The sequence below is a fragment of the Pelophylax lessonae genome, assembly GCF_965119305.1.
Source record: "Pelophylax lessonae genome assembly, chromosome: 2".
In the NCBI taxonomy this organism is placed as follows: Eukaryota; Metazoa; Chordata; class Amphibia; order Anura; family Ranidae; genus Pelophylax; species Pelophylax lessonae.
This window is the reverse complement of record NC_138769.1, coordinates 610,665,686-610,690,065: the sequence shown is the minus strand read 5'-3', so window position 1 is coordinate 610,690,065 and position 24,380 is coordinate 610,665,686. Positions and strand designations below refer to the sequence as shown.

Sequence of the window (24,380 nt, the reverse complement as noted above, 5' to 3'; positions counted from 1 at the left end):
GTGTGGAAGCACTCACCTGTCACATTTATCTGGTGGCGGGTTCCCTGTTAAAACATGTGTTTGCCTCGGTGATGGCCTCTCAGGCCCTCACGGCATGGTCCAAGGTGCTTCGCAGCACTCTGGCGGCTGAGTCAGCCTCTCCGCCTGCCCTTGCCATGGTGGATCAGATCACCCAGACTGGGATTTTTAGGGATCTACTGCCATGTGCAGGCGCACTGGCGCCGCAAACCAGTGAATGCCTATGCGCATACGAAGAGGTGCCTTGAATAGCTCGAGGCTACCTTGCAATAGCTCAAGGCTACCTTGCAATAGTTTGAGGCTACCTTGCAATAGTTTGAGGCTACCTTGCAATAGTTTGAGGCTCTAAATTGGCGCCAAAATGGCCTATTTAAACACAGCAGTCACTCCAGGTAATTGCTGTGTTATCTTCAGCTCTTCCTTGTGATCCTGTTGTTCCTGATTATTTGACCCGGCTTCCTCTTGACCTCGTCTGACTACTCTTTTTGTTATCCCTTGTCTGCTTCTCCGCTTCTGGACCGGAACCTGCACTCTGCCTGGCTGGGTGATCCTGGGGACCGTGACCTAGTGCTAGCTTGCAGCGTAGTCCATCCCCACCACTAGGGGCTCTGGTGAAAACCAGCTAACACTTAGACTCCGCGCCTTAGGTGAACCTGTGTCCTTATCAGGGTACTTACCTTAGTGTCCATCCGGCATCCAACTCTGCTACCGCAGCCTTTCATCAGGTGAGAGTTCTCTCTATTAGTCAGGCTCCACATGCCATCCTGACAGGGATGTTCTTGACGCAGCCTTGGACGAGGCCCCGTTGGTCGCCGGTTGTCTGCGGTAGGGGTCGAGATCCGTCGCGTTACCTGGTTGAAGAGATGGTCGGCTGACCACGCGTCCAAAAAGACGGTATCTGAGGTCCCTTATGTGGGGGCTTGTATTTTTGGGGATACTCTTGATGAGTTGATTAAGGGGCTCACGGGAGGTAAGAGTACTCTGTTGCCCCAGGTCACAAAGGGTAAGCCCCCCTGCACGCGGCGGGCGCCCTCCTTCAAGACTCAGCATAATTCCTTTCGTGCCTTTGGGACGCAGGAGAAGGGTAGACCCTTCCGACCTTCCAGGGGCCACAAAAAAAACGTGATCGGGTAAGCCAAAAGCCGGTCAGTTTGGCTCGGCGGCCCAGTCCACCTCTTCCTGAAGGGATGCCCTCACCCGATGTCGGGGTGGGGGACGTCTGCATTGTTTTCAGAAACCCTGGTCGTCCAGCATTCAGGACAGGTGGGTTCACGAGCTCATTCGTTCAGGGTACAAGATCGAGTTTCGATCTCGCCCCGCAGACAGATTCTTCCCGTCCAATCTCCAGCTGTCCCCCAATCGTCTCAGGGATCTCATGGGGGCAGTGCACGATCTGCTTGCCCAAGGAGTCATTGTACCCGTTCCTTCACGGGAAAGGTTTCGCGGGTTTTTCTTCAACCTGTTCACGGTGCCCAGAAAAGAAGGCAAGGTGCGTCCAATTCTGGATTTGAAGTCTCTTAACCGCTTTGTGCGGGTAAAGAAGTCCAGGATGGAATCCATCCGGTTGGTGGTGGCATCGTTGAGGCATGGGGACTAGAGTTGAGCGGACACCTGGATGTCCATGTTCGGCGGGTTCGGCCGAACTTGAAAAAAAAGTCCGGGTCCGTGTCCCGGACTTTTTCCGAACTTTACCCGGACACCGAACCCCATTGAAGTCAATGGGGACCCGAACTTTCAGGCACTAAAATGGCTCTAAAACACCAATGGAAAGGGCTAGAGTGCTGCAAATGGCAGCAAAACATAGTTAAGAGCATGGCAAGTGCTCTGCAAACAAATGTGGATAGGGAAATAACTTAAAACAAAAAAAACAGAAAAATAAAACCAATTTTCTTCATCTGTGAAGGACGAGGCCCCTATGGAGTAGGAGGGAGGTTGAGGTGGTGGTGGATGTGGCGGTGTAGGTGGAAGCGGCGGTGGAGGAGGACGAGGTAGCCAACACTGCTTTTTTTCAGTCATTTTAAATGAGGGAACACCCCAAAAGAGTGAGAAAGATCAAAAATAGAACAATGGCTGGGTAAGGTCGGTATCCATCTCTATTCTGCACAAGGTACGGAAAAGTCCTGTGGGATCCATGCCTGGTTCATTTTAATGAACGTGAGCTTGTCCACATTGTCTCTGGACAGGCGACTGCGCTTGTCTGTGATAACCCCCCCAGCCATGATAAATACACGTTCAGATAATACACTGACTCCAGGGCACGCCAGCACCTCCAAGGCGTAAAGGGCAAGCTCAGGCCATGTGCCCAATTTGGAGACCCAGAAGTTGAAGGGGGCAGACCCGTCATTCACTACATGTAGGCGTGTGCACACATACTGCTCCACCATGTTGGTGAAATGCTGCCTCCTGCTAAGATGATCCATATGAGCTGCTGATGCTGCCGTTTGTTGTGGCGTGCTGACAAAGCTTTTCCACATTTCGGCCATGCTAACCCTGCCTTCTGAGGTGCTGGCTGTGCCCTGGTTGCGTTGGCGACCTCTTCCTCCTCCTCCTCTGCCTTGACCTTGTGCTTCCACTGTGGCCCCGCTGTCAGGTGGGAATGCCAGCAGCATCGCGTCTACCAGCGTGCGCTTGTACTCGCGCATCTTGCGATCGCGCTCCAGTGAGTGAATTAAGGACGGTATGTTGTCCTTGTAACGGGGATCCAGCAGCGTGGCCACCCAGTAATCAGCACAAGTTAGAATGTGGGCAACTCGGCAGTCGTTGTGGAGACACTGCAGCATGTAATCGCTCATGTGTGCCAGGCTGCCCAGAGGCAACGAAAGGCTGTCCTCTGTGGGAGGTGTATCGTCTGTGTCCTCTGTATCCCCCCAGCCACGCACCAGTGATGTCCATGAGCTGGCCTGGGTGCCACCCTGCTGTGAACATGGTTCCATCTCCTCCTCCATCTCCTCCTCCTCATCCTCCAGAACTGTGCCCCTGCTGGACAATTGTGTCCCTGGCGTTTGTGGGTGCAGGAACCCACCCTCGGAGCCACTTGCGAATGACTGCCCTGAAAGCCTTGGAAATGTTACCTCTTCATCCTCCTCCTCCTCATCCTGTGCCACATCCTCTTCCATCATCGCCCAAATCGTTTTTTGAAGGAGGCATAGAAGTGGGATAGTTAAGCTGACAACGGCGTCATCGGCACTGGCCAGGTTGGTGGAGTACTCAAAACAGCGCAACAAGGCACACAGGTCTCGCATGGAGGCCCAGTTATTGGTGGTTAAGTGGTGCTGTTCCGCAGAGCGACTCACGCGTGCGTGCTGCAGCTGAAACTCCACTATGGCCTGCTGCTGCTCACACAGTCTTTCCAGCATGTGCAAAGTGGAGTTCCACCTTGTGGGCACGTCACATATGAGGCGGTGAGCGGGAAGGCCAAAGTTACGCTGCTGACAGGCGAGCAGCAGCAGGGTGAGAACACCGAAAGTGCGCACAGACGGCCCGCACTTTCTGCAGCAGCTCTGACATATCGGGGGAATTTTTAAGGAACCTCTGCACCACCAAATTCAGCACATGCGCCAGGCAAGGGATGTGCGTCAAACCGGCTAGGCCCAGAGCTGCTATGAGATTTCGCCCGTTATCGCACACCACCAGGCCGGGCTTGAGGCTCGCTGGCAGCAACCACTCATTTGTCTGCTGTTCCATGCTCCTCCACAACACCTGCGCGGTGTGTGGTTTTTCCCCCAAACAGGCAAGTTTTAAAACTGCCTGCTGTCGTTTACCCCTGGCTGTGCTGAAGTTGGTGGTGAAGGTGTTACGCTGACCGGATGAGGAGGCGGTAAAGGATAAGGAAGCGGAGTAGGAGGCGTTAGGAACAGGAGGCAAACTGAAGTGCCCTGCAATCCTCGGTGGTGGAAGGACATGCTCCAAACTGCTATCCGCCTCAGGCCCATCCGCCACTGCATTTACCCAGTTATTTTTAAGATTCGGATTTTAAGGTTCGGATTTTAATATGAAATAAATGTTTCTTTCCCCATATATGTGATCACAATTATATGGATTTACCCAGTGTGCTGTTAGGGAGATATGACGTGCTTACTTGTCCACGTATCCGTAGTTAGGTGGACCTTGGCACAGGTGGCGTTGCGCAGTGCACACCTGATTTTTTCCCCCACTTGGTTGTGCAGGGAAGGGATGGTTTGCCTGTAAAAGTAGTGGCGGCTAGGCACGACGTACTGTGGGATAGCCACCGACATAAGGCTTTTAAAACTGTGCGTCTCCACCAGACGGAATGACAGCATTTCAAAGGCCAAGAATTTTGAAATGCTGGCATTCAGGGCCAGGGATCGCGGGTGGGTAGCGGGGTACTTCCTCTTCCTCTGAAGTGTTTGGGAGATGGAAAACTTAACGCTTCCACGGGACATTGTGGAGATGGTTGGTGACCCAGGTGGTGGTGTTGCTGACAGATCGTCTGTTTGCGGGGTGGCAGGTGCTGGTATCACTACAGAGGTGGATGAAGAGGCCGAGACTGCAGCAGAAGAGGAAGCAGGAGGAGCCAGAGACCTTTCTTGGTTTTGAAGGTGTCTACTCCACTGCAGCTCTTGCTTTGCACTTAGATGCCTCATCATGCAGGTTGTGCTCAGGTTGAGAAGGTTTATGCCTCGCTTCAGGTTCTGATTGCACAGGGTGCAAACCACTCGTGTCCTGTCATCAGCACATTTTCTGAAGAACTTCCACGCTAGAGAACTCCGTTGAGCTGGCTTTGGTGCACTCCGTCCCTTGCTGCGTTGGGCAGTAGCAGGCTTAGTGTCTAGGGCACGGCCGCCCTGCTTCTGCACCCTGCTCCCTCTTCTGCTGTGCTGGTGGCTCTGTGCGACCGCCGCCTCTTCCTCCAAACTACTCAGGTCACCTGCATGACCTTCATTCCATGTGGGGTCGAGGACCTCATCGTCCTCCACATCATCTTCCACCCAGTCTTCACCCCTGCCCTCCTTGTCGGTCTCCACAATTCTGAGTGCCGCAGCAGTTAGCACCTGCGTTTCGTCATCATCGGAGACGTGCTGCGATGGTCCTTCCATGTACTCATCTTGAGAAATAAGTGGTTGGGCATCGCTGCACTCAATCTCTTCCACTTCTGGCGCAGGGCTAGGTGGATGGCCCTGGGAAACCCTGCTGACAGAGTCATCAAAAAGAAGAAGAGACTGCTGCATGACTTGGGGCTCAGACTGCTTGCCTGATTTGCGAGGGGGTGAGGTGAAAGACGGTTGGACATCGGCTGCAGGTGCCGACTCTGACCTTTCTGCAGTAGACTGGGTGGGAGACAATGTGAAGGAACTGGAGGCACTGTCAGCAGCAAACCAATCTACTATCGCCTCTACTTGTTCTGGCCTCATCACTTCTAGAGGCGCATGATGCCCTACCAAATACTGCTGCAGGTTCTGTCGCCTACTCACACTTGAGGAAGGTGTTTCACTTGTGCGTGTAGCTGGCACAGATAGACCACGTCCTCTCCTTGCAACAGGAGCTCTACCAGCAGCACCACGACCCAGGCCACGGCCCCTATTTGACGGTCTCTTCATATTTCTGTAATTTATGATCTTGCCCTAGAAAGGTGTTTATTGAATAGCGGAACAAAACAACAACAGTATCACACAGGTGTATCTCATAGTCAAATATGCAAACTATGCCGCAATTTAATTTTTTTTACCCCAAAAGGGTGTTTATTAAATAGCGGAATAGAAAAAACAGTATACAAATACAACGGGTGTATCTCACAGTCAAATATGCAAAGTATGCCGCAAATTTAATTTTTTCACCCCAAAAGGGTGTATATTGAATAGCGGAATAGAAAAAAGGATATAAAACGGTGTATCTCACACGTACAAACACAGACTAGGCCCCGATTACAATTTTTTGTAGCCTAAAGGGAGGATGAGGAGGAGGAAGAGGAGTAGGAGGAGTTTGGAACAGGAGGCAATCTGAAGCACCCTGCAATCCTCGGCGGTGGAAGGAGATGCGCCAAAAAAATTTAAAAAGTTGTATCTCACACGTACCGATGCAGATTATGCTGTAATTTAATTTTTTACACTCCAAAAGGGTGTATATTGAATAGCGGAATAGAAAAAAATTTAAAACGGTGTATCTCACACGTACAAACCCAGACTAGGCCCCGATTACAATTTTTTGTACCCTAAAGGCAGGATGAGGATGAGGAGTAGGAGGAGTTCGGAACAGGCAGGAGGCAAACTGAAACACCCTGCAATCCTCGGCGGTGTAAGATGAGCCCAAAAAATTGGAAATGTGTATCACACACGTACCGATACAGACTATGCTGCAATTTAATTCTTTTTACCCCAAAGGGTGTAGATTAAATAGCGGAATAGAAAATATGATATCAAAAGGTGTATCTATCTCACACGTACAGACCCAGACTAGGCCCCGATTACAATTTTTTGTACCCTAAAGGCAGGATGGGGAGTAGGAGGAGTTCCGAACCAGAGGCAAACTGAAGCACCCTGCAATCCTCGGCGGTGGAAGATGCGCCCCAAAAATTTGGAAGGTGCATCTCACACGTACCGATACAGACTATGCTGCAATTTAATTCTTTTTACCCCAAAGGGTGTAGATTAAATAGCGGAATAGAAAATATGATATCAAAAGGTGTATCTCACACGTACAAACCCAGACTAGGCCCCAATTACAATTTTTTGTACCCTAAAGGCAGGATGAGGAGTAGGAGGAGTTTGGAACAGGCAGGAGGCAAACTGAAACACCCTGCAATCCTCGGCGGTGGAAGATGCGCCCCAAAAATTTGGAAGGTGTATCTCACAAGTACCGATACAGACAATGCCGCAATTTAATTCTTTTTACCCCAAAGGGTGTAGATTGAATAGCGGAATAGAAAATATGATATCAAAAGGTGTATCTATCTCACACGTACAGACCCAGACTAGGCCCCGATTACTATTTTTTGTACCCTAAAGGCAGGATGAGGAGTAGGAGTTCGGAACAGGAGGCAAACTGAAGCACCCTGCAATCCTCGGCGGTGGAAGATGCGCTCCAAAAATTGGAAAGGTGTATCACACACGTACCGATACAGACTATGCTGCAATTTAATTCTTTTTACCCCAAGGGTGTAGATTGAATAGCTGAATAGAAAATATGATATCAAAAGGTGTATCTATCTCACACGTACAGACCCAGACTAGGCCCCGATTACTATTTTTTGTACCCTAAAGACAGGATGAGGAGTAGGAGGAGTTCGGAACAGGCAGGAGGCAAACTGAAACACCCTGCAATCCTTGGCGGTGTAAGATGCGCCCAAAAAATTGGAAAGGTGTATCTCACACGTACCGATACAGACTATGCCGCAATTTAATTATTTTTACCCCAAGGGTGTAGATTGAATAGCGGAATAGAAAATATGATATAAAATTGGTGATTTTTCAATAGCACATGTGAACACAGCAGTGTCTGTCACAGTCAGCCCTGCAGCAGGCTATGAAGGGAAAAAAAAGAAAATTCCCCTTTAAGTTTGTAATTTTTAAATAGATTAGTACAGACTATGCCACAATTTAATTTTTTTAACCCAAAAGGGTGTATATTGAATAGTGGAATAGAAAAAAGTGTATAAAATTGAAAATCACTTAATAGCACATGTGAACACAGCAGTGTCTTATGTCACAGTCAGCACTGCTGCAAAAAAGCTATGAAGGGGGGGGGGGGGGAATCCCTTTTAACTTGTAGTAAAATAGATCTAAGATGAATGCTGCACACAACTGACTGATAAAAATAGATTTTCTCTTACGTCCTCCGACAGTCGCCGCCTCTTCATATTCGTCACATATGGGGTATTAGACTTTGCTCCGAAGGAGTAGCTAGGCAACAGAATATGTTAACAATAAAGCTTTAACATATCCCACCCTCAAGGGGTGGTCCCCTCAGTCAATACCCTCCTACTTCCTGCAACCATATCTCAGTTTTAATGTCTAGCTTGTCAGGAGTGGCTGGCTCTCTCTGTGCTGGGACTTTTTGTCCCAGACTCTTTCTTCTTTTTGATATTTTGTTTGAGTTTTCTCTCTACCTTTACTTAGCTGTTATTTTTGTCAGCATTAGTTCGTTCTTCGGACGAAGAGGATCATGCGGACTGGGTCTCGGGCTGATCCCCCTGGTCGCAGGTCGTGGGTCAGTGGCTTCCCAGGCTGCCATCGAGCGTTCAGCCAGGTAACGCTCCTGGCACAGTGAACGACCCATCCCTGTTCGGTGCAGGGATGATTGGTGAGGTGGCTACCTCACCGGACGCTGTGCGGTTTCTGAACCGCCATTGTGTGCGTCTTGAATTGCGACTCTCCCTGCCTCATGTGCAGCGGCTTGTTCGCCTGTGCGGGTTCCCCACGCCATGTGAGGTAAGTGTATCTATGTGGGGACCTGTCTGTCTGGGGGGGGTCTCAGTCTGGGACTGTGTAACCTGCCTTTAATCACACTGCTTGTCTCCCTATCTCTCGGCTGCATGCTGTGGGCTGCAAGGGGGGGGGGGAGCTGTATGACACTGAGTATGTCAGGCTGGGCAGTGTGAGGAGCTGTGTGCTGTGGGGCATGTTTTTAATGGCATGTTGGGGCATATACAGCGATCGCTGCGGCGATCTAACATGTATCCATATAATGGGATAATATTGTGTGTGATTTTATGCACTGTGGAGCGGCGATTTCGGCGCCAAACGACGCCATTTTACCGGCGCCCGCTCCGGCCGCATGGTTTACATGCACGGCGGCCATTTTCTTGTAGCCTCCATAGGCTTACATAGAGCGCCCTGGCAGCATCACTTCCTCTCTCCTGGAAGCACCGATCGAGGCAGCAGCAGCAGCGGAGTCTCCTCAGGTTTTATCCTTCTATTCCTGTGTTCCATTGCCTGTATTCAGTCTGTATATTCCCTGTGGGGGTCTCATTGTGCCTGAGTGTGGTGCGGTGGGCTGCGCTTGCTGTAAGGGGGCAGTTAACCCTTGGTTGTCGGGCATACAGGGGCAATGGATTCTCAGGAGGGCAAGTTTCCCACAGTATTGGTGGAAAGCCAGGGGACCGCTGTTTCCCCCCCAGGGGGGGATTTAGCCACTATTGTGGCTGGCCTTGCTGCACAGGTGCAAATGCTGGTGGCTGCTCAATCTACAAAACGGCCCAGAGTTGCTCTGTCCTCTGATTCTGAGGGTGAAGGTGATGGGGCTGTTCTGGCGGGGACCCCCCTATCGGGGTCCCGCTCCTCTCTTGATCTAGTGGGGTCTGAGGTAGAGGCTGAAGTTGAGGGGGTTGATAATTCTCCCCCTGGCTCGCCTGAAGAGCTTGCAATCATGGATGAGTTGATTGCTTCCATTAAGCAGACGCTACGTTTGCAGGACGAGGTGTGTCCCCCAGCTGCCTTGGCGGCTTATGGGACGCAGAGAAAACGCAGGACGCCGCAGGTTTTTCCCTGCAATGCTGATTTTCAGCGCGCTGTTAAGGACCAATGGCGCGATTTGCGCAAGCCTTTTGCGGTACCAAGTAAATTTAAGCTGCGTTATCCTTTCTCGCCTGCCACTGATGAACGGTGGTGTGTGCCTCCGCCGGTGGATCATGCTATTGCGGTTTTGAACAAAGCCACTGCGATCCCTGCAGAGGGATCCCCTGTTTTCCGTGATGCCACGGATAGGAGACTGGAGTCTCTTGCCCGTCATACTTATTCTGTTACGGGTTCTATGCTTAAGGCTCTGTTTGCTTCTCTCATGGCGGCCCAGGCGATCGCAAGTTGGACGCAGATGCTTAGGCGCGTCCTAGTGGCCGATTCGGCCTCGGCGGCGACCCTGGATATGGTGGATCAGATCCACCAGGGTGTCATGTATCTGTGTGATGCGGACCTGGACCTGATTCCGTTGGCCGCGCGTGTGCACAGCGTGGCGGTGTTGTCTCGCCGCCTGGTTTGGTTGAAATGTTGGTCGGTGGACCAATCTTCACGTAAAACCTTAGCCAATCTGCCTTATGATGGGTCTCGCCTTTTTGGGGAGTCCCTGGATGTGTTGATTAAGGGGATTACCGGGGGTAAGAGCACTCTCTTGCCCCATTTCCCCAAGGCTAAGGGGGCTTCTGGGAAGAAGCATGCTCATTTTCGGCCCCCTCAGGGGTCCTTTCGTGCCTTTCGGCCGCACTACAAGGGCAAACCGTTCAAGGGCCAAGGCTCTCAGAAGAAGCCCTGGTCTGGGAAACAGAAGTCCGGTCAATCCGGACCTGCGGCCCATAACAGTTCGGCCTGAAGGGGCGCCCTCACCCAGTTTTGGGGTGGGGGGACGCTTGCTCGGTTTTCTTCAGCCCTGGTTGGCCCGTGTGAGGGACAGATGGGTTCTGGAAATCGTTCGATCTGGTTACAAGATCGAGTTTCTCTCTCGGCGGAGAGCAGATTTTTTCCCTCAAATCTTCAACTGTCTCCAGAGCGCCTGCGGGATCTGCACCTGGCGGTGCGGGACCTGAGGGCTCAGGGAGTGGTGGTTCCGGTGCCTCATCGGGACAGATTTCGGGGGTTTTATTCCAATCTGTTCACCGTGCCCAGGAAGGAGGGCAAGGTTCGTCCGATTCTGGACTTGAAAGCTCTGAACCGCTCTGTGCGAGTTCGCAAGTTCCGCATGGAATCCCTGCGCTCGGTGGTGGCTGCCCTGGTTCCGGGGGAATTCATGGCCTCCATCGATTTGAAGGATGCGTACCTTCACATCCCCATATTCGAGGGTCATCAGAAGTACCTTCGATTTGCCATTGCGGAGGATCACTACCAGTTTGTGGCGTTGCCCTTTGGGCTCGCCTCGGCTCCGCGGGTCTTCACCAAGGTGCTTGCACCGGTTCTGGCATTATTGAGAGCCCAGGGCTTTTCTGTCCTGGGGTATCTGGACGACATTCTGGTTCGGTCTGCGACCAGACAGGGTCTGGAGAAGGACCTGTCTGTCACAATGCAAACTCTGCAGGAGTTCGGTTGGACGATAAATGTTCCAAAGTCGACACTGAGTCCGTCGGTTCGTCTCCCCTATCTGGGAATGATACTGGACTCGGTGCAGGCGAAGGTCTTCCTGCCGGAAGACAAACTCAGGACTCTTCAGGAGGAAGTCAGGTCCCTCAGGGACGTTCCACACTCGTCTCTGCGGACGGGTATGAGATGTCTGGGATTGATGGTCTCGGCCTTCGAGGCGATTCCTTTCGCGCAGTTTCACACGCGGGGTCTCCAAGCGGAGATCCTGTCCAGGTGGGACGGGCGACCTCAATCTCTGGATCTTCAGATCTCGTTGAGTCATCGCACCAGGGAAAACCTTCTGTGGTGGCTCTAGTCCCCGTTGGTGTCCGGGGGCAAGTCGTTTCGTCCGATCTCGTGGACGATAATCACCACGGATGCCAGCCTGTCGGGCTGGGGTGGTGTTCTGGGCGTTCTGTCCGCCCAGGGGACCTGGTCGGAGGGGGAGTCTTCCCTTCCGATCAACATTCTGGAATTGCGTGCGATAAGGCTCTGTCTTCATTGCTGGACGGACCGGCTGCAGGGTTGCCCGGTTCGGGTGCAGACGGACAATGCCACGGCGGTGGCCTACATCAACCACCAAGGGGGCACCAGGAGTGCCCGAGCGGCTCGAGAAGTGGCCGACATTCTGTCTTGGGCCGAGACTCATGTCCCGGCGATAACGGCGGTTCACATTCCGGGAGTGGAGAACTGGCAGGCGGACTATCTGAGTCGCCAGACCCTGGATCAGGGGGAATGGTCTCTCCACCCTGCTGTCTTCCAGATGTTGTGCGCGAAGTGGGGTCTTCCAGATGTGGACCTGTTCGCGTCTCGCCTCAACTACAAGGTGAAGAGGTTCGTGGCAAGGACGCGCGACCCTCGGGCAGACGCGTCGGACGCGTTAGTGGCCCCGTGGCATCAGTACAGGCTGATGTACGCGTTTCCACCGATTCAGTTGCTGTCCAGGTTCCTTCGCAGGTTGCACTCGGAACGCAGCACGGTGATTCTTGTGGCACCGGACTGGCCTCGCCGGTCCTGGTACGCAGACCTCGTGAATCTGGCGGTCGACGCTCCTTGGCGTCTGCCTCTTCGAGACGATCTACTGTCTCAAGGACCGATTTACCATCCTGCTTTACAGTCGCTGGCTTTGACGGCCTGGCTGTTGAGACCGAGGTCCTGAAGGAGAAGGGTCTCTCTCCAGAGGTCGTTCATACTTTGATCAACGCGAGGAAGTCTTCCTCGGGGAAGGTTTATTACCGTACTTGGAAGGCCTATTTTGCCTGGTGTGAGTCCAGGGGGTTTTCACCCCGCACGTACTCGGTTTCCCGTGTGCTGTCTTTCCTTCAGACGGGTGTCGATCAGCGTTTGGCGCTGGCTACGATTAAGGGTCAGGTGTCGGCGCTGGCCGTTCTGTTTCAACGTCCCGTGGCTTCCAACTCCTTGGTTGGCACTTTTATTCAGGGTGTGCGGCATCTGGTTCCTCCTAGGAGGGATCCTTTGCCCCCTTGGGACTTGAATCTAGTTCTATCTGTGTTACAACGTGCTCCTTTTGAACGTATCAGGGAGATCTCGTTGTCTATGTTGTCCAAAAAGGTCGCCTTTTTGGTGGCGATCACTTCGGCTCGCAGAGTGTCGGAACTGGCGGCTTTGTCCTGCAAGTCTCCGTACCTGGTTGTTCATTTGGATAAGGTGGTCTTGCGACCTAATCCTTCTTTTCTACCGAAACGAGTTTCGGAATTCCATCTTAACGAGGATATTGTTTTGCCTTCGTTGTGCACGAAGCCTAAACATCCGAAGGAGGTGAGATTGCACTCTCTGGATGTTGTCCGGGCGATAAGGGTTTACCTTAAATCGACTGAGTCTTTTCGAAAGACGGACTCCTTGTTTGTTCTTCCAGAGGGTCCTCGGAAGGGCATGGCGGCTTCCGCCTCTACCATTGCCAAATGGATCAGGCAGACCATTGAACAGGCCTATGCCTTGCAGGGGAAGGTTCCCCCTGTGCCTGTGAAGGCGCACTCTACTAGATCACTGAGTACGTCTTGGGCCTGCCGTCATGGGGCTTCTGTAGCCCAGGTGTGTAAGGCGGCGACTTGGTCGACCGTACACACTTTCACAAAATTCTACAAAGTAGATGTTCAGGCATCGGCGGATGCTTCCTTTGGCCGCAAGGTTCTTAGTGCGGCTGTTCCATAGGGTCCCTTGTTGGGGACTCCTGGCTGTTGGGATAGTTTTTTGTATCCCCTGGTTTTTTTGTCTTTTCCTGGGTTGTTGCTCCTGTTGAGCACTTATTTTGCTGTTGCCCAGCTGGTTTCCTTCCTTTGGTAAGGTTCCTTTCTTTGATGTGGAGACTGCGTTGCCTTTCGGCGCGGATGCGTTTCCCACCCCTCATGTTTGCACTGCTTTGGGACGTCCCCATATGTGACGAATATGAAGAGGCGGCGACTGTCGGAGGACGTAAGAGAAAACGGAATTTTTGTAAAATCTTACCTGTAAAATTCCTTTCTCTGAGTCCTCCGACAGTCGCCGCCCCCGCCCCTCTTTTGGGGTTTGAATGTATACTCTACTGCTATTCCACTAAAACTGAGATATGGTTGCAGGAAGTAGGAGGGTATTGACTGAGGGGACCACCCCTTGAGGGTGGGATATGTTAAAGCTTTATTGTTAACATATTCTGTTGCCTAGCTACTCCTTCAGAGCAAAGTCTAATACCCCATATGTGACGAATATGAAGAGGCGGCGACTGTCGGAGGACTCAGAGAAAGGAATTTTACAGGTAAGATTTTACAAAAATTCAGTTTTTTTTTCTCCCTCCTCCTCTTCATTGGGCTCAAGTGAGGGCAAAAAGATCGTTCACTGCACCACTCCCCACACAGCAAAATCGATGTATACTGTCCCTGCCTAATCTCCAGCCTGTCCCTAATATGCTCAATAAGATTGTTCACTGCACCACCCCCCACACAGCAAAATCGATGTAGAAAACTGACCCTGCCTAATCTCCAGCCTCGCCCTAAAATGCTCTAATAACTTTCCCTGCCTGCACTCCGTCCTGTCCCTGCATTCTTTTCGGACACAATTTTTCACAGAATCACTGTCTGTCCCTAATCAGCAGCCAGCACGTATGATGTGTGCTCTGTCCCTAAACTACAGCAGAATGACGCGGTGCGCTGGGGGCTCTCGAACTTATAAAGACATGGTCACATGCTTCAGATGGCCAATCACAGCTACTAATACATTAGTAGGCATGGCTGGGATGGCTTAAGGCACACCAGTTAAACGCTTGTTGATTGGCTGTTGAAAGCCCGCCATTAAAAGCGCGCCATTACATACAAAACAGGAAATAAAATGACCGAACACGGATTTTAAACCTGAACATACAGTAAAGTTTTCGCGTCCGTGTTCGGGTAACAAAAATCCAATTATTCGGTACGAACACGAATAATACAGTCCGTGTTCGCTCAACACTACCGGGGACTTCCTGGCCTCCATCGACTTGAAGGATGCGTATCTGCACATCCCTATTTTCGAGGTTCATCAGAGATATCTCCGCTTCACGGTGGCTCGGGAGCACTACCGGTTCGTGGCGTTACCTTTCGGTCTCGCTTCGGCTCCCAGGGTTTTCACCAAGGTGTTGGCTCCGGTTCTAGCTTTGCTGCGTTTACGGGGCATTGCGGTCCTCGGTTACCTGGACAACCTTTTGTTAAGGTCGAGCTCATGTGTGACCTTGGCGAGCGCTCTGGCCGTGATGGTCCAGACACTCCAGGAGTTCGGGTGGACCAATTTTCAGAAGTCGGCACCGACTCCTTCAACTCATCTTCAGTACCTGGGGATGGTCCTGGACTCTGCTCAGGCTTGAGTCTTTCTTCTGGAGGAAAAACTCTGGACTCTGCATGACAAGATCAGGTCTCTCAAGAACTATGATCTCTCCTCCTTGTGGACCTGCATGCGGGCTCTGGGCCTGATGGTTTCAGCTTTCAAAGCAGTTCCGTTTGCTCAATTTCACACCAGGACTCTACAAGCGGGGGTTCCTGGACAGGTGGGACAGGACGCTTCAGTCCTTGGACAGGAGGATTTCTCTGAGTCATCTGGTTCGGCCGGATCTCTTGTGGTGGCTCCGGTTGCCGCCCTTGACGCAGGGCCAGTCCTTCCGGCCTCTGTTGTGGACGATTCTCACCACAGATGCCAGCCTGTTGGGCTGGGGAGGTGTTCTGGGCACGCTTTGTGCCCAGGGGATGTGGTTGGCGGTGGAGACTTCATTGCCGATAAACGTCTTGGAGCTCCGAGCGATCAAGCTCTGTCTGTTCCGTTGGTCATCTCTACTTCAGGGGTGTCCGGTCCGGGTACAGACGGACAATGCCACGGCTGTGGCTTATATCAATCACCAAGGGGGCACCAGGAGTGCCCAGGCAGCCAAGAAAGTGGCCGAGATCCTGTCCTGGGCTGTTCACATTCCGGGTGTGGAAAACTGGCAGGCGGACTATCTGAGTCGCCAGACTTTGGACCAGGGGGAATGGTCCCTGCATCCGAAGGTATTTCACCTCCTGTGCGTCCGGTGGGGGACTCCGGACATGGATCTGTTCGTGTCCCGTCTCAACAAAAAGGTGGAAAGATTCACGGCTAGAACTCGCTATCCTCTGGCGTACGCCGCGGATGCATTGGTGGTGCCTTGGCACCGCTATCGGCTGATGAATGCCTTTCCTCCGATTCAACTGTTGTCCAGGTTCCTCCACAGGTTGGCGTCGGAATGGATGTCAGTCATTCTGGTGGCCCCGGACTGGCCTCGCTGGTCCTGGTACGCGGACATCGTTCAGATGGTCGTCGAACCTCCCTGGCGGCTCCTGCTGCGAGACGATCTTCTGTCTCAAGGACCAATCTTCCATCCTGCTTTACAGTCTCTGGCTTTAACGGCATGGCTGTTGACAGCTAGGTCTTGAGGGATAGAGGTCTTCCACAGGCGGTCATCCCTACCTTGTTAAAGGCTCGTAAAGCTACCTCTAGGAAGATTTATCACCGCACCTGGAAGGCGTATATCGCCTGGTGCGAAGCACATGGTTTTCATCTTCGGTCCTTCTCGGTGGCGAAGGTCTCGGCCTTACTGCAGAGAGGCGTGGATCAGCGCTTGGTGCTGACTACGGTCTAGGGTCAGGTGTCGGCCTTGGCCATCTTTTTTCAACGTCCTTTGGCATCGCATTCCTTGATCCGCACCTTCATTCAAGGGGTGCGGCATGTGGCTCCCCCGAGGAGAGCTCCCTCACCTCCCTGGTATCTGAATTTGGTTTTGTCTGTGTTACAACAACCTCCCTTCGAGAACATCAGAGAGATTCCTCTGTCTGTGTTTTCCCAGAAGGTTGCCTTTCTGGTGTCCATCAAGTCGGCTCGCAGAGTGTCTGAGTTGGCAGCTTTGTCTTGCCATTCTCCCTATCTGGCTTCATTGGGATAAGGTGGTTCTGCGACCCAATCAGTCTTTTCTTCCAAAGGTGGTTTCTTCATTCCACCTCAATGAAGATATTGTTTTGCCTTCGCTGTGTGCGCGGCCCAAGCATACCAAGGAACTTGCCTTGCATTCCCTGGAAGTGGTCAGGGCGGTCAAGGTTTACCTGTCCGCCACAGAGTCTGTTCCGCAGTCTAATTCCCTGTTTATTCTTCCGGGGGGACCTTGGAAGGGATCGGCCGCCTCCGCGGCGACCATTTCTAAGTGGATCAGACAGACGATTGTTCAGGCCTATTCTATTAAGGGTCATATTCCTCCTTTTCCGGTAAAGGCCCATTCTACTCGAGCCGTTAGTGCCTCTTGAGCTTTTCACCAACAGGCTTCTGTGTCTCAGGTGTGCAAGGTGGCGACTTGGTCATCCGTGCACACTTTCACAAAGTTCTACAAACTTGATGTTTTGGCATCTTTGGATGCCTCCTTTGGCCGCAAAGTTTTGAGTGCGGCTGTTTAAGGGGACATTCCTTTTTTCTGTCCCTCCTTCTTGGGGTGTTTTTTGTTGTTTCTGGATTTGTTCCAGTTTTTTCCTGTGGGCTCAGGTTGTTACTGGCCCGGCGGTTTGCGTTACCTTCTGAGTTGGTTGCATTTCATTTCCACCCCTCATACCTGCACTGCTTTGGGACGTCCCATTAGTGAAGGCTAATACCATCGGGCGGCGACTGTCAGAGAACGTAAGAGAAAATAGAATTTTTGTAAGAACTTACTGTAAAATTATTTTCTCTGAGTTCTGACAGTCGCCGCCCCCACCCCTCTGATTTTGGATCTGGGGGTTGTTGCCTTCCGGTACTGCTTGCTACAAACTGAGGTAATCAGATTGGGTTCAGGATAATGGCTGAGGGATGGCCTAGTGGCGTGCAGAGGTATAAAAAAAGTTTTTTTGTATTAACCTAATAATCATTAATCTGCCTAGCCTTGCTCCTGCAGAGGGCACCATTACCCCATTAGTGAAGGCTAATACCATCGGGCGGCGACTGTCAGGGGACGTAAGAGAAAATTTTACGGTAAGTTCTTACAAAAATTCTATTATTTTTACACAAAGTTGTCAATTTATAAGATATTTCTAAGACCTAGCATGTACAAATATTACACCCCAAAATACATTCTGCTACTCCTCCTGAGTATGGCAATACCATATATGTGAGACTTTGTCACAGCATAGCCACATACAGAGACCCGAAAAAAAGAGGTTGAAGGATTTAAACATACAGAGACCCAACATGCAAGGAGCACAGTCAGGTGTTCTAGGAGCATAAATTACACATATAATTTCATTACAACCAATCACACTTTTGAAGGCCCTGGAGCACCAGGACCATCAAATTACCCACAAAATGACCCCATTTCGGAAAGCAAATGCCCCAACACATAATCTATGAGGCATGGGCTGCAGATAGGTACTCGGGTACTCTGATGGGCTGAAGACAGGTACTCAGGTACACTGATCGGCTTCAGAAAGGTACTTGGGTACTCTGATGGGCTTCAGAGAGGGGCTTGGGTACTCTGATGGGCTAGAGACAGGTACTCCGTTAATCTAATGCTGCAGATAGGTACTCGGGCACTCTGGGCTGAAGACAGGTACTCGGGTACTTTGGGCTAGAGACAGGTACTCAGGCACTCTGGGCTGGAGACAGGTACTTGGGTACTCTGGGCTGGAGACAGGTACTTGGGTACTCTGGGCTGGAGACAGGTACTCGGCTACTCTGATGGGCTACAGATAGATACTTGGGTACTCTGATGGTCTGGAGACAGGTACTCTGGTACTTTGATGGGCAGGAGATGGGTACTCAGGTACTCTATTTGGCTGGAGACAGGTACTCAGTTACTCTGATAACAGGTACTCGGGTACTCTTATGGGCTGGTGACAGGTACTTGGGTACGCTGGTGACATGTACTCGGGTACTCTGATGGGCTGCAGAGAGGTACTTGGGTACTCTGATGGGCTGGAGACAGGTACACGGGCACTCTGGGCTTGAGACAGGTACCCAGTACTCTGGGCTGGGGACAGGTACTCGGGTACTCTGATGGGACACAGAGAGGTACTCGGGTACTCTGATGGGCTAGTGACAGGTACTCGGGTACTCCGAAGACAGGTACACGGGTACTCCGATGACAGGTACTCAGAGTACCCGAGTACCTGTCATCGGAGTACCCGAGTACCTGTCATCAGAATACCTGAGTACCTGTCTTCTGAGTACCCGAGTACCTGTCATCGGAGTATCCGAGTACCTGTCATCAGAATACCTGACTTCTGAGTACCCAAGTACCTGTCACAAGCCCATCAGAGTACTTGAGTACCTGTCATCAGAGTACCTGATGGGCTGGTGACGGGTACTCGGGTACTCTGATGGGCTGGTGACAGGTACTTTGATGGGCTAGTGACAGGTCCTCTTTATTGGGGTGTGCATTCAGTGTGTTTCGTGTGCACTGTAATCGTTAACTAGCTGTTGCCGCAATCTCCTCCTCACACAGGATCGGTGTGTTAGGAGGAGAACACGGTAACAGCTAGTTACCGTGGTTTTTGTTGACATCCTGTGACCGGCTGTGATTGGACACAGCCGGTCACGTGGTAAAGATCCATTTTCATTGGCTCTTTACCCTGATTGGGAATGATTTCCACACATATTCTTTTTATCTATATTAGATATACGTATATCAGACATGATATATGATAAAATGCATCACTAATATTGAATATGTTCTCCATTTTGGATTGTTTTTCATTCTTGATTGTTTTTCACTTCAACACTATCACTAGAATACTTATCTTACTTATATATATATGAAAATGTAAAATGTTTTTTGCACAAGTGTGTTCAAGTTTGTATTTGCTGGGGTCATTCTGCCTGTGCAATCCGGCCATGGATTCCCAACAGCTGACCGATGGGAGGAACAACTAGTTTGATGACTCTAATTGTTGCCAGCTGCATGTATGGGGAGTATATATGGCCGGTACACATCCAGAATGAATTTGGTGATGAATAAGCGACATATCCAGTCGTGAAACGCGTCCACCGATTGTCCTGCATTCACAGTGTGTACCTGTACCTGCCATTTGATTGATGTGAAATAAAGATACTCCTTTCTTTGAAAATTCATCAGAAGTGCGGTCATTCCTTTTTGTCTGAAGCTATCCTGGATTGCGGATCCGACCGGCACCTGATCCTAGCCCCACCTGGAGCGGTCTACCCTGTTTGGACTTTGGGAATGGACGGTGTCAGAGTGACACTCTCCATCCCCGATCGCCGCTCTGCACGCCCCTGGGGGTGCCACGCGCGGCGTGCACGAGGACAGTGTATGTGTAACGCTCCTGCGTTTTATGTATGATGTGGATTTTCAGCTGCAGAAATATTCCACTTCAGTAGTCATGTAGAGAAACGCTGAGACACCAATCCCAACTCCCAATGACTCATCATGTGTGGATGATCTCAATTCAGCAAGTAAATACACACACTCAATAAGATGTTTCCTAGAGTGACTTATGTATATAGTAACACAGTGATGATAGGCTGAAGAGACAGGTTGGGTAGAGATGGTAGATGACAGACACTTGAAAGGAAATGTTCTTGAAAGTAAGATAGTAGCAGATGGGATGCAGATAGGTTTAGCAATCATGTATGGTAGCAGATGACAGAGTAGCAGGTGGACATACAAGAGAGATCAACCCAGTGCAAGAACAGGTGGTAGTAGGCTCAAGAGCTAGCAATCTTAGATAATGCAGATGTAGTAATAGTCCTTAGTATGCAGAGCTAGATAGTGTAAGCTTTAGTATGAAGGTTATAGAGGTTTCCCCTGTGGGGTACTTATCACTAATAGCAATGTAGCAGAGAAGAGGTTCGGCAAGAGCGGATGATCCGGTAGCGGGATACAGGGATCAGCGCAGCGTGGTTCCGACAGCGAGGTATGCTTGCAAGCATGAGAGCTTCAAGACAGGTTTAAAGCAGGTTAAACGAACACATGTGAGTGAGAGCCGGCGATCTAAATAGCCATCCAGTCCGGCGCTCAGTGATGACAGCATCAGTCTTAAAGGTGTATGCGCACCTTACCAAAAGAGAATGGTGGGGCGCATACACTTATGAAAGAGTAATTAGGGTACCCAAAGGTACCAGAACATTACAGTATGTGGCCGGCTGTGATTGGACACAGCTGGTCACATGGTAAAGAGCCATTTTTTTAATGGCTCTTTACACCGATCAGGGATGGGCTGTGTCCCGAGGGACACGCCGCATTGCCGATCGCGGGGGCGCAGGTGGGTGGCGAGACGTCCGCCCGGAGGGAGAGAGTGTCCCTGCCGGTGTCATTTCCCTATACGCCGCTAGGGAAGTGGTTATAAAGGAAGTTGCCTGCACTAAATATATTTACTACACCACTTCCTGTCTACTTCCAGCGTGTGTTCTATGGACTGGAAGTGATGCAGGTGGATATACTGTCACAAAGTATAACCCCCACCCAATGTGTTTTGTCCAATTAGCATGTTCAGTGTGAGCCCTCCGCCTCTTTGTACAGACAATCTTGAAAGTATTCACAGCGCTTCACCTTTTCCACATTTTGTTACAGCCTTACTCCAAAATGGATTCAATTAATTTCCTCAAAACTTCACAAACCATACCCTATAATGACAATGTGAAAGAAGTTTGTTTGAAATCTTTGCAAATTTATTAAAAATCCAAAATGAAAAAAAATCACATGTACATAAGTATTCACAGCCTTTGCTCAGTACTTTGTTGAAGCACCTTTGGCACCAATTACAGACTCAAGTATTTTTGAGTATGATGCTACAAGCTTGGCACACCTGTTTTTGGGCAGTTTCTCCTATTCTTCTTTGCAGGACCTCTCAAGCTCCATCAGGTTGGATGGCGGTTGTCGGTACATTTTCAGACCTCAACAGAGATGTTCAATCAGGGTCAAGTCTAGGCTCTCGCTGGGCCATTTAAGGACATTCACAGAGTTGTCCCATAGCCACTCCTTTGTTATCTTGGCTGTGTGCTTAGGGTCATTGTCCTGTTGGAAGATGAACCTCCCCCCCCCCCCAAGTCTGAGGTCCAGAGTGCTCTGGAGCAGGTTTTCATCAAGGATGTCTGTTACATTGAGCATTCATCTTTCCCTCAATCCTGACTAGTTTCCCAGTTCATGCTGCTGAAAAACCTCCCCACAGCATGATGCTGCCACCACCATGCTTCATTGTAGGGATGGCATTAGCCAGGTAATAAGCAGTGCCTGGTTTCCTCAAGACATGACGCTTGCCATTCAGGCCAAAGAGTTCAATCTGTGTTTCATCAGACCAGAGAATTTGGTTTCTCATGGTCTGAGATTCCTTCAGTCCTTCAAACTCCAGAGGGGCTATAATGTGCCCTTTACTGCAGAGTTTCTTCTGTCTGGCCACTCTACCATACAGGCCTGATTGGTGGAGTGCTGCAGAGATGGTGGTTCTTCTGAAAGGTTCTCCTCTCTCCACAGAGAAAAGCTGGAGCTCTGTCAGAGAGACCATCGGGTTCTTGGTCACCTCCCTGTCTAAGGCCCTTCTCCCTTGATCACTCAGATTTGCCTGTTCTAGGAAGAATCCTGGTGGTTAGAAACTTCTTTCGTTTACGGATGATGGAGGCCACTGTGCTCATTGGGACCTTCAATGCTGCAGAAATTTTTCTGTGCCTCGATACAATCCTGTCTCGGTGGTCTACAGACAATTCCTTTGACTTCATGACTTGGTTTGTGCTCTGACATGCACTTTTAACTGTTGGACATTATATAGACAGGTGTGCCTTTCCAAATCATGTCCAACAAACTGAATTTACCACAGATGGACTCCAGTCAAGTTGTAGAAACATCTCATCAATGATCAGTGGAAGCAGGATGCACCTGAGCTCAATTTGGGTGTCATGGCAAAGGCTGTGAATACTTATGTACATGTGATTTTTTTTCATTTTTTTGTTTTTAATACATTTGCAAAGATTTAAAGCAAACTTGTAAAATTTATTAGAAATTAAAATGATTTGAATCCATTTTAGAATAAGGCTGTACAATAACAAAATGTGGAAAAAGTGAAGCACTGTGAATACTTTCCGAATGCACTGTATATACTCCCCTCATTTAATCTGTGTTTACTATTTCCACAATCTTAGTACTCTTTGGTACCATCTTGTGTCTGTTTTATTATTGCACCTTGCCAATCCAGTATTACAGAAAAAAAAAAAAAAACAACTCCTCTTGTTTTTCCACTACATAAATCAATTCACTGTACTTAAAAGCCTGACTTTGGAGAATATGAGGATATTGTTCCTCGCGGTCCTGGAAAGTTATTCTCAACACTTGTGAAAGGTAAATATAAGTCCATACAAGTACATTTCAGCTAAAATTTTAAAAATATAAAGGCTACCAATGAAACTTAAAAACACTTGAGAACTAAATAATGGGAAGACTTATTAAAACTTGAAAGGTTTTTTGTGGCTTTCATTAAATGTTTGTTACACTGAATAATCATTTATAGTGATTTTTAACAAGATTAGTTATGTTCTTTAAATCAGCACAGTATTTATGCATATGTTGGATTGCAGCACTTTATTGCATTTTTCACAGTACAAAACATATCACGTGATCTTTAATCTACTTTTTTGAAAGTCTGTTTCTCTACCCACATGCTCTTTAAATTATCCATTATTATCCTGTGCTTAGATTTGTAGTTTGTGCAGACCTCTTAGATTCCACGTTTGGCTTTTCCAGGTGACAGAGTTTAATATCACTGTAAATAAAGTCCTTGGAGAGCTCCTGCTGGTTAGGCTGTCAATGGAGCGCTACCTAAATTTCCATGAGGATCCCTGGTACTGCAAATATGTCACCGTGACCTGCCCCAAAGGCCAACTCTACCAATTCCCATTGTATCAGTGGATATTAACATCTGTGGAGATCCCAGAAGGGAAGGGTGAGATGACTTTATCATTATTATATTAGATTTATTTTTACCTATCTCTTCTATGTACTTCATTTTCTATATGAGGCAGATGTGAAATATTACCAAACATTATTGTGAGTTTAATTGTAGCTCTACAAAAAATTCCAAATAAGCTCCCTGCAAAAGCTGAGTTAGTCTTACCTCCTTAACCTTACATAGTTGCCAACATTTGAAAAAATTTCCAGGGACACTTTGCAGCACAGCTATCAATTACTTACCACATCCGCTTCACTAAAGCTTCACCTACTCTGCATAATTAATCCCCACCTACTTTATATCAGATTATAGGGTCTACTCAATAAAGAGAGAATAACGGGAAATTGAAAAGGGAATTTCAAACTTAATGCCAAAGTAGCAGAGTTGGAATAATTCTCCCATTCAGCTGCACTACTTTTGCCTAAAGTTTAAAATTCTCATCACAAAGCTGCACTAGTAAATATAGCTGGATAAAACAAAAACTGTGTCTTTCTTCATTTCAGGCTGCAAAGCATGAAAATGTCATTATTTTGAAGGGGATAATTATTTTCTATACCCACTAAATATATCTCATGGAATCATTTTAAAATAGATTGGTAGCCAGCCTAAATAATACCTTTTTTAACTACAATGAAGAAGAGTGTCATTCCTGTTGGTGACCCCGCTTTGGAGATCTATTCCTATTTCCTGCCCCTGTAACACCTATACAAGAATAGGCGGGGTGTGCCTGATGCAGAAATGAAAACACGTCTTCTGCTTCCTCTAATGTTATACTTTGTATCACAGAATGAGAGTATTCCGCACACACTGACAATGTTACAATTTCCTCTTTGACATCCCGCTCTGTACAGTGAGCTCTTTCTGTACAATACGACCCCTCCCGCAACCCGTTCTGGCTTCACTGTCTCGTACTGTGCATGCACTTCCATATAGTATGGCCACCTAGAGTGTCTATGGATGCCGTACGGCGCAATAGTTTGAG

General features: G+C 49.5%; 1 protein-coding gene across 1 annotated transcript in view; it reads left to right on the top strand.

The window, feature by feature from the left end:
- LOC309548495 (hydroperoxide isomerase ALOXE3-like) overlaps positions 1-24,380 on the top strand; it is a gene marked incomplete at its 5' end in the record, with an annotated part of 230,524 nt that overhangs the window by 11,326 nt on the left and 194,818 nt on the right. The window contains one exon of the mRNA XM_082248442.1: positions 23,194-23,392. Within this exon, the coding sequence (XP_082104568.1) occupies positions 23,194-23,392 (199 nt within the window). The remainder of the gene's footprint in view (positions 1-23,193; positions 23,393-24,380) is intronic.